The 19,602-nt window shown below is 41.3% G+C and overlaps 1 protein-coding gene and 1 long non-coding RNA gene across 3 annotated transcripts in view; one reads left to right on the top strand and one right to left on the bottom strand.

Annotated features, from left to right (window-relative positions):
- LOC131482751 (uncharacterized) overlaps positions 1-19,602 on the top strand; it is a 183,020-nt gene that overhangs the window by 61,299 nt on the left and 102,119 nt on the right. The gene's annotated exons all lie outside the window — the stretch shown is intronic.
- Positions 1-19,602, bottom strand: part of POU6F2 (POU class 6 homeobox 2) — a 412,986-nt gene that overhangs the window by 19,391 nt on the left and 373,993 nt on the right. For both annotated transcript variants that reach the window (XM_004582361.2, XM_036493686.2), the window contains one exon: positions 5,577-5,783. In XM_004582361.2, coding sequence (XP_004582418.2) covers positions 5,577-5,783 — 207 coding nt within the window. The remainder of the gene's footprint in view (positions 1-5,576; positions 5,784-19,602) is intronic.

The raw sequence follows: 19,602 nt of genomic DNA on the forward strand, positions 1-19,602 counted from the left end.
TGTTCAGAAAAGAGATATACAACACTTCCCAAGCCCCTGGCAGGTGTAAATTTGGTGTATATGGGCAAACGATAGAAGACCCAGAAGAAGCTGGACTGGGATTCTCTGGAAGCACAGGTCTGGGATGCTGGTGCCTTAGACAATGAAGTACTGTGATTTGGCAGCTGTCAAATGGAATGCGTTGACTGGGTGCTTCCTGAACCGTATGGACAAGGTTGGATCATTCTGGTTTTGCCTTTCAGAGTAGACACCTAGTGACAAAACAATTTGATAAAATGGAGCACAGGAGGACAGAGAGTGGGGAAAGGCAGGGAGATGTCACAGCGTGGCAGGGAGATTTGGGGCAAAGAATAATAGTGGATTGGGATCCCGAAGTATTGAGGAGCAGAAGCTGGCCAGTTAAGAAGGTGGGGTGATAGTAAAAGGCACAGTAGACCAGGACACAGAGAATATACAGAGGGTGAATTGTGCCAGGGAACTTGGTGGTGAGTCTTGAGGTGAGGCCAGAGGTGCCATGTCCAAGTGCATGGCTGAAAGGCAAAGGGCTAGTTTGAACTGAGATCCCACATTCCTTCCAACCACACAGAGACATTCTATGCTATTTCAGATGCCAGGTGGGTGGAAATGCCACATTTATGTCTCATTTGGGTGACTTCAAGAAAAAATTGGGACTGGGTAATTGAGGTCAGGGTTAGGAAGGAAAGTTAATTTTTTAATTCCTAAGTATGGAGTAGGCAATGTGGCATGGTGGTTAAGCTGCCCCTGCAGTGGTGTCCTTAGATGCTCCACTTCTGATTCAGCTCCTTTCTAATGCACTTGGGAAAGCAACGGAGGATGTCCCTTTGGACCTTTGCAACCACATAAGAGACCCACAAAGAAGCTCCTAATTCAGCTTGGCTCAGCAACAGAAGTTGCTGCCATCTGGGAAGTGAACCAGCAGATGGAAAATTCTGTTTTTCAAATAAATAAGTGAATCTTAGAAAAATTGGTATGTGTTAATATTTTCTTTCAAAGGATGGATTTGGATAATCTTAAAGCATTTCATAAAAGCTAATATAAGAACACCACCTCCTATTAGTACCAGGATGACTTGGAAGAAAAACAGAGCTTCCATGGGTGGTAGTCTCCGAGGACTGGTGTTTAGTTTTTGAGATTGTTCATTGTATTTGATTAGATTTGCCACATTTTTCCCTTCAAATGTTTCTACTCCCTTATTGCTAATGAACTCTATTGATTTTCTCTAGATTTTAGCCAAAGAACAGACATAATCAAAAGTGGCATCTGTGCAGATTCTGCAGAAACCACTACTTTCCAGTTGTGGAATAATAAACTGAAGGATTTGGGACCCTGTTGACTTTAGGGGGGAATTCCCATCCATGGGCAGAGCAGAGGTTACCTTTGAACTCCACTAAATGTTTCTGTACTTAATTTTTTATATGCACAAAGATTCTCATTTCTTTATTTCATCTAGTATTTAAGAAATCATTTTCTTGTTTTGTTCACCAAGGATGTTGGTGTGACAAGGCCATTGGACCCTGGTGTGTTTTTTTTAAAGCTGTTTATATTTCCTACCTGGGATGTATCATCAACAAGAAGTGAATCCTCCCTTCTTAGATTTCATTCAGACTCCTTTAATTTGTAGCAGGGCAAATCTAAACATTGAATTAAAGATATGGTTGCTTTGTTAAAACATCTTCACTCCTGGTCATCTGGTCTGAGAGCTCTGTACTTCACAAAAAGAGAATTTGATTCTGAGTATGAGTTGGGGAATCCTGTTTCTGTAATTTAGGAGAGATTTTATTGTTAGGACTATGCTCTCATAAGATCAAGCACTTGTCATTAATCACATGAAAAATAAAATTAGAAACTTCTCTATTGTATGATAGAAATCCTTTATTTTTAGTGGTTGGTCCATATTATATTTTTTCAATGTAATTGGTAATATTTAAAGGAAAAATTTAAGGTCACTATTCTACCTCTGGTTCTGAGATTTTAACTTTGAATCTGGGAATTTTATGATCTGCTATACCCTGAGCATAGTTTTTGTACCTGGGATGTAGACGTGTGCATCTCCTTTTGATTTGCCGAACTTGTTAACTTTCCTGCATGTTCAACTGGAGTTTTTGTGGGCAAATAAGATCATACATTTATTCATCTTCAGGTTTTCTGTGGTAAATTCTGACCTGGTGCACAGCTGGTTCTTTTGGCTTTTCTGGGGCTGGAATGGATTCCTGGCTCATGCCTTAAAGAAGAGAGCCATGCCTACTGGTGCCTGTCATAAACTGAGGATTTGGAAAATTTCTCTCATCACTCTTTTCAGCTGTGCATCTATGACAGGCTTGCGCACCTGTGCGACAGGTACATTCAAACATACCAGAGATACATGAACATGTATTGACAAAGGGAGTTCTGCTTTTTGGGATGTAGGTTAGAGCTGACCTGATAGGGATTTGTGAGGTACACTTCTAAGAAGTAGGCTGTTTCCTTGATCCCAGTTGCTGGATCTCTAATTCTGCAGTGAAGAGAACTATGGTGTTAATTACAACAGCAGAGGACCACGTGTACTTGCATATGTTCCTGTAGTCATTTCTGCATTTCATTCCTGGGCTCCATCGGACCAGTGTGAGAAGCTCCTGGGATGTGGTTGGACTCATGAGACACTGCACAAAAACTGCTGATGTCTATTATGAGCAAGGAACTGGGGGGTGGGTTTGCACCATTCTTGCTTATTACTTGCCATTTCTTGGTAGGGCCCTTTCCCTGGATCAAAATTATGCTTCCTCAAATCTAGCACTATAATTTTATGTAACAGTCATGGCCTATCACCCATGCACATGATTTTAAAACTCAGGGTGAAAACGAGAGAACTCCTTTATATGAAATGTTAATGATTTTCAACTAATTTGTCACCTTTTTGGCAATTTACAGTGTGGCTCTGCTGGTAGAAACCGTTTTTAGCAGATTCTATAAAAAGGAGGCTGAGCTTCTCATTTTTTCCCTTAGAGAAAATTCTAAATGTAGATCACACCAAATTTAAAGAGCCAAGTGGAAGAATTTCTTTTATTTGGAGAGCCATTTGGAATACAGGACAGTCAGGTCAGATGCTCTGTATGGTGGAACAGATAGCGGCTGGGAAACAAGGGGAGTCTTGACTTCTGGGTTAGCGATTTAGACTTGGAACAAAAAGACAGGACTTTGTCTCCAGGAAGTGTGTTCAGACCTAGCCTTGTGTTTCCTGACATTGATTTCTTTATTGGGTGATGCTCCCTTGGTGAATTCTCTGGTAACACTCACTCCCCCACCTCCACCCCCCACCCCCCACTACCTTGTGGGATTATTGTAGATCTGAGTCATGTTTTTGTTCACCCTTGAGGGCGGTGCATGTCCCTCACTGGACATGTGGACACTGCCTGAAGGCCAGGGCCTATGGTACCTCTGTTCTCACCAGCCTGGCTGCCCAATACAGTGCCTGACACTGAGCAGTGGGTGGGCACTATTTCAGTTAAATGGATTTTTATATTTATTGGAAAAGTAAATGGATTTTCCAACCATGGCTTCTGAGTGTCAGTGTGCTGGTTTCACAGTTGGATCAAAAGCTGAAAGAGACAATGCTGGATGTCTCTGGAAGGATATTTTGCCTTGTAGTGAATGATGATACTGACACTCTCTTCTTTTGTATTTGATTTCCTTGCTAACTACCTTATCTGAAAGCATTTTCCAAGATCACATTCGCCACTTACTTGGTCATTCACTTTTAGCCTTCATCCATCCCTTCTACCACCTTTGCTCCCACTTACAAACCTGGACTTTCAGGCTTTGCTTTGCCTGCTCTTATTTTTCAACTTACTCAGTTAATGGACTACTTGTTCCAAAGATTTTCAAACAAGGCCAACCTGCACTCTAAAATAGGACAAAGAAACAGAGAAACTGGTCTTTCTCCATTCCTCCCCCTGATTTTTTCTCTGCAACGTTTGATGCTTGCTCACTTTCGAGATTCTGAGCTGCCAGATCACCACACGGGGTTCCTCTCCTTGCCCCACCATTTTCCCCCTCTGCCACTCATTTCTATCCCTTTGCAGCTGGTGTTTTTTGGAGATAACTCCTGAATCCTTTGACGGCTTCTTATGCTTTCTGATCTTTGTTTCTCAGCTACAGCAAATGTGTTGATGACTTCCAGGTCTAGCTCTGCTGTCCTGAGCTCTTCTGCCATTTCAAACCTTGCTTTTCAACTGTCAAGTACATGTTCTCAGCAATTCTTGTGTTTGGTGATAGCCTCCCAAGTGGTTTGTTTATAATGGTTTGCTTAATGAAGTACTACTGAACATACTGCTACACCCTTTCCAATTTTGCTTACAGATTGCCAGAGCTTTAGTCAATCACTGTAACCACCATCATGATTATATATTAGAACTTACTGCATGATGGGTACTGTTTTAGCTGCTGCCTGAGTTAACGGCCTTCTCTGGCAGAAGTGCTCTTTGCAGTAGGTACTGAGGCATCTTCAGCATACAAGTAAGGGGCTTGATAACCATGTAACGTGTTCCAGAACCATACGAAGTCCATCCCTTTTCACTTGATTCTAGAGCCTGCACATGAAGTCCTCAGCCTTCTCTGCTCCAGATGTAGTAACATTCACCTGTTTCTCAACATGCCATCCTCCTTCCTAATGTCCTGCCTGAAATGTTGCTAATCCTTCACTTACCTGGCTAACTCATGCTCTCCCATCAAGACTGTGTTCACTGGCCATTTTCTTTGGAGGAATCAAAACTTTCTGGGTGGAGTTGGTCACTCCCATCTCTGGTCACCTGTGCCCTGTCACAGGCTGTCCCCACTTTTCACAGTGGGTAACATTTATTTACCTGCTTCCTCTACAAGACAGAGAGCTCCCTAGCAGAAAGTACTCCTGCTTCAGCTTGTTTCTTAGCCTAACAACAAATTATCAAGCAGTGTTTATTGAAGGAGCCAATTAAGCCAGCGGGTCCATCAGCTCAGGGACCATGTTTTTCTTGATTGGAGAAGTGTACCCAGTCTCAAACTCATAGGAGGCGCTCTGTTGATATCTGGATGGAAACTGAACTGGAACACTGTGGCTTTAATGCATTTCAAGCAGAGCTTATTTTTTTTAAAGATTTATTTTTATTGGAAAGTCAGATTCACATAGAGAAGGAGAGACGGAGAACTTCCCATTTTTATTCCTCATTTGCTGGTAACAGTCTCAGCAGTGGCAACTTGGCATCTTTTGGTGTTTAATAATGTTTTTATTCTCCTGCAATTCAGGGATAAGTAGTCTTGGTTTCTTTTAAACTCCATTTAAAAATCAAAAATTTTCTTGAGCATAAAAGGCAAGGTATATCTCAGTTGAATTTTGGATCCCTGTAATTTCTCTATTTTTACTTTGGAGAGGTATTTAGCTATTATCCATATTCATTATGAATGAGAGATAAGGCTACAGTGTATTTTATAAGTATTGACACATTTGCATTAGTGTAATGTAAATTTGCTTTACATAGATTGTCATCAAAGAGAAGGGATGTAAAGGGAGGCCCCCTGAAACTGCCCTGGCCTGGGACCCTTACCTGCTGGCCTGGCTTGATGGGGGACAGTGTGATGCCCTGGGTGTTGATGACAGGCAGGATCTGGTTGCCGATGACAGTGGCGATGATCTGGCCCTGGGCGTTTGTCAGGAGCTGGGGGGTGATTGGTTGCACTTGAAGGCCCTGAGTGCCACTTGCTGCTTGGCTTGATGGCCCTGGATTAGGCATCAGTGGAATGGTCCCAATAATCTGCAAAACACAAGCCCAGAGGTGAGGAGCTGAGCTCCATCAGGGTTTTTGCATGCACCTGCAGTTACACGGGCCCCTGGTGTGGGGCAGCTGCAGGACGTGACCCTGAGCTGGGACCAGGGTGGAGGTCAGGGTGGAGCAGGAGAAGGAGCAGGTTCAAATTCAGTGAAGACCAGTGACAACTTCTCAAAAAAAATCAAGCATTGGTAAATGCACAAACATGCCAATTCTGCCATGGAAACGGATGTTTTGGAGTCCTGACTACTCCACTTATGATTCAGTTTCCTGCTAATCATGCTGAGAAGGCAGCAAAAGATGACCCAAATACTTTGGCTCCTGCCACCCATTAAAGTAACCCAGATGAAGTTCCTGACCTTGGCTTTGGCCTGATACAGACCTGATACAAAACCTGGCTGTTGTAGCCATTTGTGGAATGAACCACCAAATTGAGGATCTTTATCTTTTCTCTCTCTGTCTCTCCCTATCTCTCATTCTGTCTGTAGTTCCATCCTACAAATGAATGAGTTATAGGAACAAAGCTGACATTTGGGGATTTAATGGTTACAGCTCCATTGTTAGGTGCAGAGTTAAGCTTGAGCTTATAAAGTAAATGGGATTATGTCATTGTAAAAATGAAAAAGGAAGGATAGAAGTATCATTACATACTAAAAACCATATATATTAAATTTGTCATTCAAGTCCTTAGCTGTCCAGGGAACCTGCATTCCTCCACCAGGGGGCTTCACACACTCTGAACTTAGGAGCCGCGTGCATCCATGGTTCTGCCTCCTTCCCTTTGCAGGCAGCCTGCTCCTCTCTCAAGATCAAGGGTGGTCCCCTTCTACTCTCAGCAGGATTAGGTGCCTCAAGCATCTTGACTGCTTGTCCCACCAAGACTGGTGCTGAGATAGAAGTTCTGGTATGAAGTTTTAGCAGGTGAGGCCGGAAGGGTGGCACCTGAATCCAGTGGAACTGTGGCTTTGGAAGAAGAGGGCAGACCAGAGCCAGGATGCTCTGCCTCACCACATGGTACCTGGGCTGCTGTGGGATCCCACAGGGAGGCCCCACTAGTTGGAAAGACCACCACATGTGGCTTCCCAATCTTGAAACTTCTTATCTTCAGCACTCTGAGGCAAACAAACTTTTCCTTTTTTTTTTTTCTTTAAATGGCACAGACTTGGTATCCAGCCAATGAAACAGAAAATTCATGAAGATGCTGGAGGTCCTGGTGGTTGAGAGCCTAGCTATGGTAACAAAAGAGCCCCATGCCATTCCCAGCTGTGCCAGCTGTTGGTTGTGCCATGCCTAAGATGCCTGCGTTTGCTAACAGTGTGCCTGCATTGGGTGTTTGTCCTTAGCTTCTTATTCTGACTTCCTGCAAATGCAGATCCTGGCAGATATCGGGGTGGCTCAGTTAGTGGGCCCCTGATATCCCTATGGGAAATCTGGGTGGGGTTCCTGGCTCTTGGCTTTGGTTCTGGTCTAGTTCATGTGCTTGCTGGAGTGAACCAGTCGGCCAGAGCTCACTCTTTGTTCCTCTCTTCTTGAGTTCAGTGTTTGAGTACTTAAAAGTCAGCTTATTGTGATTTTATTTTTCCAAAATCCATGCATGACTCTTACAGAATATTCATTCCCACAAATGTTCTCTAGACTCCTCATAGATGATTCAGGGAGGTATAGTGTAGACAGGTGAAGTAATGAGTGGAGTCACTTGATGGGGGGCTTGTGGGTGTGCTGGAGCTGACCCTGAGTGCTTGCTTTGTGTTACCCAACTCTAAATGCTGGGAAGACATGGGCAGGAGTGCACCAGCTCTGATGGAATGCATAGCATCCTGCTTGCAATTTCCCCACCAGATGATATTCTGCTTGTGAATGAGGCTCATAAATGACACCATTTTCTACCCCACAGCACCCCAAATGAGGCCTTGCGGATAGTCTCTCAGTAAATGTTTTTTTTTTTTTTTTTTAAGTGAATAGATTCTAAACTCAGCTCTCACTGGGACTCCAGGTACACTTGGGAGTGCTGTCAGACTACACTCTTCAGGACCAGAGCCTGTTGGGGAAAGTATCTCACATCACCACCCTGCCTGGCCATTGCGTCCGGCATAGATACCCCTGTGAGCTGGTACAATTGGAGGGGTGAAGGAAATATCAAATATTGACAACAACTGTCAATGGACACTGTTTAAAGTGAAATAATCCCTGCCAAGGTGGTCAGTGGTCCCTTAGGGAGCTTGCAGGCCTGCAAACTCCCTGAGCAAGTCTAGTGCAGACTGGACCAGCAATCACTGTGTCCCCTTGGTTTGTACCAGGTCAGGAAGAGTCCATCTCAATACATCATAGCATGTAAATACTTGATCAATGAGCAGTCTTGCGTTAAGCGGCCCAGGATCTAAAAGGCCGGCTCCTGCAACCCCACAAGTGGTGTAGGAGACAGCTGGGGAGTAGGTCTCCAAGGGCTGACTCTGGCTCTTTTCCTTCCCAGACATATGCAATGAAAATTTGGCAATCCCCAACACCACTCTGGTTCATCAAGTGACTTAGACCTTCACTACCCTGCTGCAGCTGATTGGCCTGAGCTGAAGGCCTGTGGCATGGAAATATACTTTGCCTTGGGTTACCAGTATATTCAGGAACTGTTGGGGTTAATAGCCTGAAAATGGTTTGGAGTACAGTGCAGTCCATGACAATTCCAAGAACACAATGTGATGCAGAGAGGGAGGCATTTCAGCCCAGAAAATTGGTTTGAAGCTGTGCTCCTTCTATGGTGTGCCTGCTTCCTGCATAGAAAGAGTACAGACAGATGCCAAAGGCTTGCCTACTTGTTATAACACAGTCTCTCCTCCCAATATCGAGCCTGACATTACTGAAACACGGGCTTCTCATGGCTTTCCCCACCTCTTTACTTCTTCCCCAACCTTGAGCATCTCTTACCTAGGATGGGACAATAGGAGTGTCAGTGTTAGGGGAGTCTGATGCCCCAGTGAGGGAGCCCATCCATCAAGAGAACTTGTGGATAAGCTCAAGAGTGTTTCTAGCTGGTTTCCATTTTTGTTTCTCTTTCAGGAATGTTGGGATCAGCATTTCAGCATGTCAAAAACTTGGCAGTGCGTCATGGGGAATCTTGTCTTCTCCAATGTGTTCTCATAGGCTGGCATTAATTTGTTCCCAATCATGGAAGGGTAAAAGGCTCACAAATTATGTCTAAAAACTCCCTGATGTGCCTTTTCTTTGTCTGCGTAGGCTGCCTCTGTTGCCTTTTAGCACACCCACATATTTGATCAGAACTCCATGGACTATAACTTCATGGTGAAGGTCTGGGACTCTTGGTGCTTGAGAAGAGTGGTCAGTGTTACCAGTGGAAATTGTGTTTTCAATAAAAGGCCTTTCAAAATTCAAGGGAAGTGTTCGCATACACACTCAGGAGACTTCAAAAAGTTCATGGAAAATGGAATTAAGAGAAGCCTATTTTGGTGCAGAAAATTAGAATATGTACATATGAGAGGTTTTCCAAATAAGATGCACGTTTTGAGAAAATATGCATGGATTTTGACAATTTTTTACACCAAATAGGCTTATCATTTAATAGCATTTTCTGCAAACTTTTGAAAGTTCCTTTGTATTTTAGATAAATCAGTTAATTAAATTGAAGCTTAGAAATTGCTTAGGGAATCCTTGGTTTTAGGGCAAAGGTGGAAATAGAATAATTTTGGACAGTTGTATTCTAAAGCTAGCTTTAGAAGTTTGACTTCCTGGCTGCTATGTCACTGAGCTAGGAAGCCCATTAGTATACCAAGCTAATTCACACTCTCCTAAATGCTGAGGAGAAGGCCCCAGTACCTGTAGGCTCTTCTCTGAGTCATATGTCAGGGAGGGTGCCAGAGAGGGAACCTTGCAGTGTCACAGAGGTTGGGTGGGGTTGGGCAAAGCAAAGAAACAATTCAGATCAGGAGACCAGCCTAATGGTGAGAGCGGTGGGTGGCTGATGAGTTGACAGGTCTGAGTGTAGGGTTGAGGCAGGTCATCCTGGGTCAGATTCCATTTCAATGGGATGGGGTGAGGAGAGTGTAATCAGAGCTATTTCAGGTGTGAATATGACAGTGTGGATAGTGTGGACTGAAGCATGAGAGGTGATAGACCGGGAGACTGGTGGCCGGGATGCTACTGCAAAATGCCCTGATGAATCCTTAGCATGAGTTGCTGGATTGGTTCACTTCACCTCAAAAGCATGGCCTATCCTAGACCTGATTGTGACATCAGACATTTTTGACTGAAGTGATTATCTCATCTATCCCACAGCAGATAGCTCAGACTTCGTTTGCAATGGTCCTCTATGTCACTGCTGTTAACTGTCTACCAGTAATGACTCATCTGTGAGAATACTTCCATCAGGTAGAAACCAGCACAGAATACTGCACTGATAGCTGGTGACCTGTCAGAGTTCTGTGTTCTCTGACGGAGGACTTCATTGATTGTTGCTGTTCATGTTCACTTGTTTCTTTCCTTGAATGATTTAACAGTATGAATCAGAATTGTGGTGTAGCAACAATAACTAAGACTTGTTCAAATAACTACTAGTTAATGAGCATGCATACTGAAAAGATTCCCATTTCCATAAGAATTTGGGTGACTTTTACTTAAATGTGATCATTAACCCAGTAGCAGTCACAAGTGAAGCCATCACAAAGATGGGCAATTGAGGGCCAGGTGCTGCTGGTGGGTGCTCAGGTTATCATCATGTGCCTCCTTCTAGTGGAATTATTCAATCAGAATGAGTTATAACTGATGGAGGGGAAAGTGCCCTGATTGTACTCACTGCCAGCACAGGGCATCAGCAGCAGCAGGGAGCTATAACCAAGGCCCGGGCATCCAGACTAGCCACATGTTATATCCTGTGATATGCTGTTCAACTCTGCTACGGAAAATGTGATTGCAGATGTCAAAGGGACAGCTCATTCCATTGTCCATATCTTTAAGGAAACCTGTCAATGCTGTAAATCAGTGGCTTCCTCTGGTCTTTAGAATCCATTAGCAGAGGGAATTGTTGCCTAACTATTTGTGTGACCTCAGTCCTTTTTGATCAAGAGGCTTTTGCTAACACTAATGTCATTTTGTCAGCTTTTGAGCAACTAACTCAGAGCATTTGAGAACTGAGGGACTGGTGGTAAGTGGCCGCTGGATGGAAGCAGCCAGTCCTCTCCTCTGTTTTCAGCCTGGCCACAGCTATTTTGTCTTCCTCTCGGTGATGGTTTTGCTCCCTCTATATTTTATATTCAATCATGGGCCATTGTGTCCCAGGTTAAATTCACTTTTTTTTTTTTTGTGGGAAATAGAATCCCCACTGGATTTTCTGATTTGATCCCAACATCAGAAACAGACACATAGTCAGGAATAAAGAGAGTTGTCAGGATCTTTAAAATGGCACTTTTTGTCACATTATTAAGAATAATTTGCATGCAAACAAATGCTTTCAAAATAATAAACAATAAAAATCTTCCTGAAAATGCTGGTTTTGTCTTTAAGGATTTATTTATTTTTACTTTGAAAGGCAACACTATATAGAGAGAAGGAAAGAGAGATCTTTCATCCACTGGTTCACTCCTTGAAATGGCTGCAAATGCTTGAGCTGAGTTGGTCTGAAACCAGGAATCAGGAGCTTCTTTTATGTCTCCCACATTGGTGCAGGGGCTCAAGTACTTGGGCCATATTCTGCTGGATTCCCAGGCTATTAGCAAGCAGCTGGATTAAAGTAGAGCAACTGGGACTCGTATTGGCACAATATAGGATGTTAGTGCCCACAGGTGGAAGTTTAACCTGGTATCCATGGCACCAGCTTCAAAAATGCCTCTTAAAAGTATTGGTGGTGTGGCACAGCATGTGAGGCTGCTATCTGCCAGGCTTGACCATTCCATATGAGTACTAGTTGGAATTATGACCCACTCCACTTCCAATCCAGCCTAAACCTAATGGGCTTGAGAAAGCAACAGAAGATGGCCTAAGTACGTGCAACCCTGCCACCCATATTGAAGACCTGGATAGAGCTCCAAGTCCCTGGCTTTGGCTTGGTCCAGTCCCAGCCCTGGCTGTTGCGGTCCTCTCTTTCCTCCTTCCCCCTTTCTTTTTCTGTGATGGCCTTTCAAATACACGAATAAATCTAAAAAAAATCTATTCAAAGACATTAAAATATTTCTTCATAAGAAAATTTAAGACCTATATAGAGGAAACCCTTTCCTGGCTGTGTTTATGCCCTGGTTTTGTTGGTAATAGTGGGAGCTCAATGGTGATACACTTCATCCTTTGTGATCTCAGTCTTCTTATCTGGGAAATAGCAATAACATGTTTTATAAGGATATTGTGAGTACTTAGTAATTTAGAGTATGGAAGAATGGCAACATTGTGCTTCACCAGTTAAAGGGGTGTTTGGTAAATATTCATGCACAATCGTTTACATGCTTATGTTTTAAGTTTTAGACATTAGTGATAAGTTGTATTTTTAGATTCTTTTGAATATTATAATTTCACTGAGACAGTATATTAATAAATAGGAAATAGTAGCTAACCATGAAAAACAGTTGAGTCTTTATTGTGTGATATAGAAAGCTAAATGGGATGTGTACATGCAGACACCACAATGTAATAGGTGCTACATTCTAAATAGGAACAAAGCCATAAATTGAAGAATTTCTAAAGAGCACTCAGATGGTTCTAGAATTAAGTCCCTTAATGAGGGGAGATGGAGAATTTTTGAAATTTGCGCATCTTTTATTGTTCCCAGGGTGAGGCATGAGAAGCTATTTCTTTAATGAAATTAGTCAACTCTTGTAGCCTCAAATCTAAGAGACACATATTCAAGGACTGTAAATCTCAGAGATGGTGGCTTTTGAAAAATAGGGGTAGGAGAGAGAAGGAGGACATAAGCAGAGGAGAGAAATAATAGGAGGGTGGAGATGAGGAAAGGGAAAAGGAGCCAGACAGAGAGCTTTCAGAACCTTGGCCTTAGCCATGTTTAACAGTAAGGGCAACAAACATGTTTCTCTAGACTTAGCACCATGAGTCTGAGCTACTTAAAAGTCCTGCCCCAGAGGAACTCTCTGGGGAGTAGCATGGGGACAGCACCAGAAAGGGAAGAAAAACACACTTTGGGAAGCTGGAAGAAAACATACTACCCATACCAATGTGTGATTGGCAGGTCCCAGGCAGACACACAAAGAACTTGTGAAAGTGTTCCTACAGAGACTTGGCCTTAGTCACCTGCTCTCCTGGCTAGCAGATGACTGGGGCCACTATCTGTCCTTGTTCCTTTTTATTTTGAATGCTCAGAAACGTTTTCAGGATGCTGAGGGGGGAGAGGACACACTTCTCCAACAGGGACAGATAGAGAGGTTCAGTGCCTCTTTCCTCAGTAGGAAGCAGCAGTGGGAGGGGGGCCCAGCTGATGTTTCCAGGTTGCAAATGTTGACTATAGTCCAGGAGTGGGCATCCTGTGATTGCCAGGAGATTGTATTACCTACCCAAGGGTGTCCAGAAGCAAGGTGTCCATGGGAAGGGGAGGACTGAAAGGATTGAAAAGGACTGCCTCTTCTCAAATACTAAAGTCAACAGCATGAACAGAAGTGTTTGTATGGGACCCAATGTCAGCAGTCGGTCAACCAAAATGCTTGGAAATAGAAAAAAACGGAAGGCAAGAAGGAGACTTAAAAGTAGGGATAAGAGATGGTGATAATATTCCAGAACCAGAAATTTAAAATCATGGGCAAAGCATACATATGAAGTATGAATTGGGTTCATTTCTGAGAGCTGGTAGCTGCTATTTTTTAACACCGTTAAAGTTTCAGCTGACTTAAAAATGGATACTATTCAAATGTACCAGTTGCTGAGGTTCTTCTGAAGCTTTCGAAAAGCCTGAGAATTCTAACAAGGAAAGCCAGGGGCCAGGGAAGCAGATAACAACGATGACAGGCAAGAAAACGGCAAGAGCAGTTTTAACATAGACACTTGACAATTATACAAGGAAACTTCAAAAATGTAATGGAAAACCAGATCAGAAAGACAAGCTTTTTTTCATGCAAATATTTTGAAATCCATGCTTTGTTTTTTCATATTAAGCATTTTAAAGGAACTTTTTGAAGACCTCTTATGTGTTTTCCAGTTTCTTTTTGTATCAAAATCAATGTTATCTCTTACTTCGCTATTTCAAATAATTTTTTGAAGTACTCTATTAGCACTTAGCTTCTATTAGCAAGATTATTCACATTAGTAATCAGCAAATCTGTTTTTGTGGATTCCCATTTTATCTCTTAACTTTAATTAAGCACAAGACTAATCTAAATTCCCAAACACATTCCTGAACAGTGTTTAGTTTGTTTAGTTGATGGGAAACAAGAAATCCAATGTGTCTACCTGTGTTTCCCAATTACAAATGATGGGGCCAGTGAAGGGTTTCTACTAGATCTAAATGATATACGGCAGGATGAATAATGCCAATTCCAAAGGTACTTTGCAAGAACTGTCTGTTTATAGAGCACTGGCGAACTCTAGTTATGCAGCCCATTAGCAGCATACCTTGCAGAAGGAATTCCACATCTCAGGAAAGTGACAGGCCTCTCAGGTAAGAGTCAACTCAATTGATACAGTGATCATTCTTATTGGACCTAAATCTTTCTCAAATCCTTTGGCAAAATGAAGTTAACAGTCTGAGCCCTGTTCGGAGCAGTTGACAGTTTTCACTACAATAAAACTACAACTGAAGTTGGCACATTTTTCATTCTGGAGGCAGGTGGCTTGGTTTCCCTTAAACTTTAAGAGGCATTATAATATTTGTGTGATTGTCTATTGTCTTTTCTATTTGTTTACCCACTCACTTGATAGAGAATATTGATGGGGAAAAGAAAAGCTTTGATCTAGGTTAGAAAGAAAAGAGTTAATTTATATGAGAAGATGCTACATGAAGATAAGAATTAAGGGAGAAGTCATTATAACTGTTTGTGTTGTCCATTCCTGGAGGGCCTGCTGGGCAGTGATTAGTGTCCAGGAGATGCATCCTTTTACTGAGCATAGCAGGAGTGCCTACCATCAACATATGCTTTAAAATTATATCTGAGTCATAGACCTATTCTGAAAACCATATTGGCAAGTTCTAGGTTTCCTTTGTGGTGCTGTTTGCCTACTACTTATCTACATACCTTTTACTCAGAAAAAAGGACTATGAAGACAAGAGAGTTAACTTTGCGAAATTCTCTGTCTCTGTAGTCAAGGTTGAGTTGTATATTGCTGTAGACTGAATGCTATAGCCCCCGAAGCTCATATGTTGAAGCCTAATTCCCAAAGAATGGTAGTTGGGAGGGAGATATTTTAGAGGTGATTAGGTCAGGAGAGTAGAGCTTTTGTGAATGGGACTGGTGCCCATATAACAGAGAATCCCTCCCTTGTCCCTTTGACTATGTGAGAACACAGTACAAAAGCACAACTGAGGCAGGTCCTCACTAGACACTGAGTCGGATGGCAGTTTGTTCATGTATTGCTCAGCTTCTAGAAATGTGAGAAACTGTTGATGATTGCTGTTTATAAGTGACTCGCATTCTGGTCTTCTGTTGTAGCCATCCTGGATGAACTAGACAGGAATGGGTTTGGAAGCAATGTAGAGTGATTTCTCCTGTGTCTAGGGAGAACTACTCAATAATAAATTCCCAACAAAGTTCAGAGTAGCAAGACTTTCGCTTCTGTATTCACTTTGCATTGGTCAAGGGAAGTGGAATTTGGAGGGACCTTGAGAATGGAGAGAGAATGTGCCATGCCTGTCTGTCTCCTGGAACTGCTGATTCTTGCTGAATGGTAGGAAGGTTAGGTACGTGGTGTCCTTTGCACAGGACACTGTTCCTGCTTGGAACCTCACCACAGCCAGAAGCTCTGTATCTCTTAGCTCCTTTGCAAAGATCTTGTGAAATTCTCATTTGCAAAACAATGGCGGAGTTCCACTATGCTCTCATACTTAAAATTTCCCATCCATAGAGTTACAGGGAGAATAAGAAGGTAGACATCTCAATTCATTGTTATTGATAATAAGGCCAGTGCAATGTCTCATAAAAAGCAACTCTTCAAGCCACTGTGGTCTTCTTTTAAATTTATAGTTAATTCCATTCTTTAACCATTCTTCCCACTTTATTTGAATATTACTTATTCATTGGGAGAACATGAAAATATTTGTAAAGATGATACAATGCTTTACTTTCCAATTTCCTTCACTTTAAAAAAATTATTTATTAAGTTTGTTTGCCAGGAAGTTTAAGATCTGTGTACCATAAAAAAGAGGTTTTAAGGATGCACTGCAAACATTTTTCATCCTTATTTTCCTGTCTTACCAATGACTACAACTTAAACTATAAATTCTTTGTATTTTTGCCACAGCCACCAACTTTGTGGAATTGCTAAAACATTTTGGTTTTCCTGCGGAAGAGAAGCACAACTGTGGTAAAGCCATCCTTTTGTAGAAAGACCAATGTTGTGAGACTTCATGTGGCTTTGCCTAAGACTGAAAGTTTTAATGCCAGTGGAAAAATCTAGACTTGGGAAGTATTTACGCTTTAAGCCTGTTGATGCCAGATTAAGTGAGAAAATCAGATTAAAGTTATTTATTGCTTGGGAGAACACCTTGACGCAAGCCTTAGTTCTGAGAAGGTTTATTAAATATTCCTAGGTGAAATTTTGGACTTAGGAACTGTTAATTTTCTATATCTTCCTAAATGATAGGGAACAAGAGCTGCAGCTATAATAGCAAAAAGAAAACAAAGTGCAAAATTCCCCAAACTACATCAGGGACCAGTGATCTCCACTATACCAAATTATCCAAAAATTGGTAAAGCAAATGTTTGGCAATTGCTCAAGAAAGTGCTATCCATATGTAACATGTCTTGGTGTTGTATTTGTACTCAATGAGTGGTTTCAGACCGTAAAGCTGAATTTAAATTAGGATAAACAACGAGCGTTTAAGGAAAAAAAATGAGTAGGCAAGTAAGCCACCCCTAGTGTCATTAAAAATGTATCTATTTATCATCAACCGGTTTTGTGAGTCCAAGACGATTCATTTGCTTTTTGTGAAGAGAATTTCCATTGTTGTGGCAAAATTAAACACATTTTGATAGTTGCATGCAGTGTTTATCTAGTTGCTGAATCAGAAAAAGTTCTCATCACTCTAACATGTTGCTTTTTCAATTTCCTGTTAGAATGATTCTTTTAATGGTTGGGAAGACTAAAGAATTTCCCATTTTTCACAACAAAGATTCTAACCCCTTACAATTATGAAGAAGAGTTTTCTTCATAGAATTGCAGCCCCATTTTCACATGTGGGTAACTTGCACCCAGATCCTCAGTGGTCATGTGATTTATGATTGATGGAAGCCAAGAGGACCCGATACATTCTTCCCATGGTGGCTTCTCACTGCTTTTTGTTTTCCTGCTTTAAATGTCACTCAAAAAAAAATTCCCAAGTGCTCAGGCTTTTCAAATTTGGCCCTGGAGAAATGCAATTTATCATTGCTAGTAAACCACATGATGATTTTCTGACTGTCCTGTTTAAGCACAATACTTTATAATTTATGCCAATAACATGAATTTTGACTAAAATTTTGAAAGTTATTTTGAAGTGCAGACTTATCAGAAACATGCTTCACAGTGTTATCAGATGAAATCATTCACTAACTAGATTATTAAGGAAGTTGAAACAATAGATATTTATCTATAAAAATGAATAATCTATAACTCAGACTTAAAAGTTAATCTGTTTCTTTGGAAAATTGATGGGGGGCAATTTTCTAGCAGTATTTAAGTATCAAATTTGCTTTCTGAGAAGTATAAGTTCTGATTCCCCTAGGTGTTGGATTGTTGGAACAAGTCTATAATGAACACCACATGTATTCTCCTTATTTCTACCGGTTTATTCCTCATGAGAGCAGCAGAAGCCCTATTTTTTAAGTACCTTGTGATGCATATGATAGTTTGCTTTCAAAAATCAAAGTGGGTCCTCAGAATCCTGAGATGTTCTGTCATCCCCTTCTGCGTTGAGAACTTTGCCTGTCATACCAACGACTTGAAAATAGTTTGGGTCCTAACCTCATAAAGGATTTTTAACACTGGGAACATAAATTAGCAGTACTCGAACGGTGTTCAGAAGCTATGTCTAGAGGGAGTCTTTAGGTTAATGTGAGCATGCTCTTGGAAGATTTCATCTGAATTGCTACAAAAGACGATCCGTCCAACTGGTCTCATTGCTTTCTGGCTCACCTTGGGTCCTGATCTTAGATTTGAATTCCTCCAAACCGAGCTAAGTCAGTGTTTTTCTTTAAAGTTAGCTTCTCTCCACTAACTGTATTTCACGGTACTAACAAAAAACTCACTATACAATTTCAATGATACTGAAAACATTCTCATTGATTTTTAAATTTATAACTGGATCCTCAAATTCTATGTGAATTTGTACATATCTCTTATCACTTTTCTACTATTTATTTGGAATAGTTTGACTAATGCACTTTGCAGATTTATTGAAGGCAGATGGGAATGTTTCAGTTTTATGACATCTGATTGTATCTAACATTAGGCATAAAGGCATCTAACAGAAGTTTAGTGAGGAACATCTTGAGTATTTTATTGGGAGAACAGTGTGTGCTACTGTATCCAGCAGCCTTGAGATCATGCTATGGAGGTAAACTAGGTATTATTCTAGCCTGCTGCTGCTCAGAATCTGGGCAAACAAAGGCTGCACAGCTTACCCCTGTTCCTAACTCATCAAATGGGTCATTGTACCATCGGTCCCATTTCAGATGTAGACAAGGGAACAAGAGGGGAGATACAGGCTAGGCTTGGGTCCCACCATGTGACTGCCAGATAGTTAACACCCATTATTACTTTTACTGTTTAGAAAAACTCTGAAATATTAAACATTACAGAAAGGTTAAATAAATAGATGATGACTGTTTTCATCAGACACAATAATCCTGGTAGGCATACTTAAAAGCATTTCTACATAAAACTTTGATACATTAAATAGGCCCTTCTTTAGATCAGCCAACATGGATTAAAATACATATGTGGGTGCTGAAAGCATTGTATTTATGAGGCCAGTGCTATGTTAGGTACTTATGCATATTGTACTGAGGGCAACTTCACTCAGAAAAGCTGGTCTTTGAGGCAGCCAGATCTGGGCTTATATCCAAGCTCTGTCATTTATTAACTCTTGCTCTGAAAACCTGGCTAACTTTTCTGAGTTTCCAGTTCATCCATCAGCTGTAAATTGGATAGAACAGTGCCAGATCACTGTGAGAATGAAATGCAATGATGAATTTGTGTAAATGCATATTGAATGACATATTAGTCTGTATGAAATATCCCATGCATTCATATTACAGATTTTTATTACTGAATTTGTACTTACTATGTGCTAGGAGCTATTCTAGCCACTTGAGCTACATCAGTGAAGAAAAAAGTTTTACCTTGTTGAACCCTGTTATTTCTAGCTGTGTGATTACAGAAGTTTCTCAAACTTTGGGAATAAATAATATGTGGTAGTGATGCAACACATCAAGTGCTAAGCATGACACTCAGTAAATGAGAATAATTTCTTTTTTTTTGCTGATAACATTAAGCCTCACAACAACCTAAAGAGGAAGATACTGGTATTTCATGCAAGAGAAAAAGTTGTGCAGGAAGTTTACCTAGTTTTGTAGCGGTAGAGCCAGGGTTCAGACCTCTGTCTGCCTGATTGGAAAGCTTGCATTCTTGTAACTACATAGATATTTGCAGTGTCCAGTTGTGTTACTTCAATGAG

This window comes from Ochotona princeps, chromosome 20 (genome assembly GCF_030435755.1).
Source record: "Ochotona princeps isolate mOchPri1 chromosome 20, mOchPri1.hap1, whole genome shotgun sequence".
In the NCBI taxonomy this organism is placed as follows: Eukaryota; Metazoa; Chordata; class Mammalia; order Lagomorpha; family Ochotonidae; genus Ochotona; species Ochotona princeps.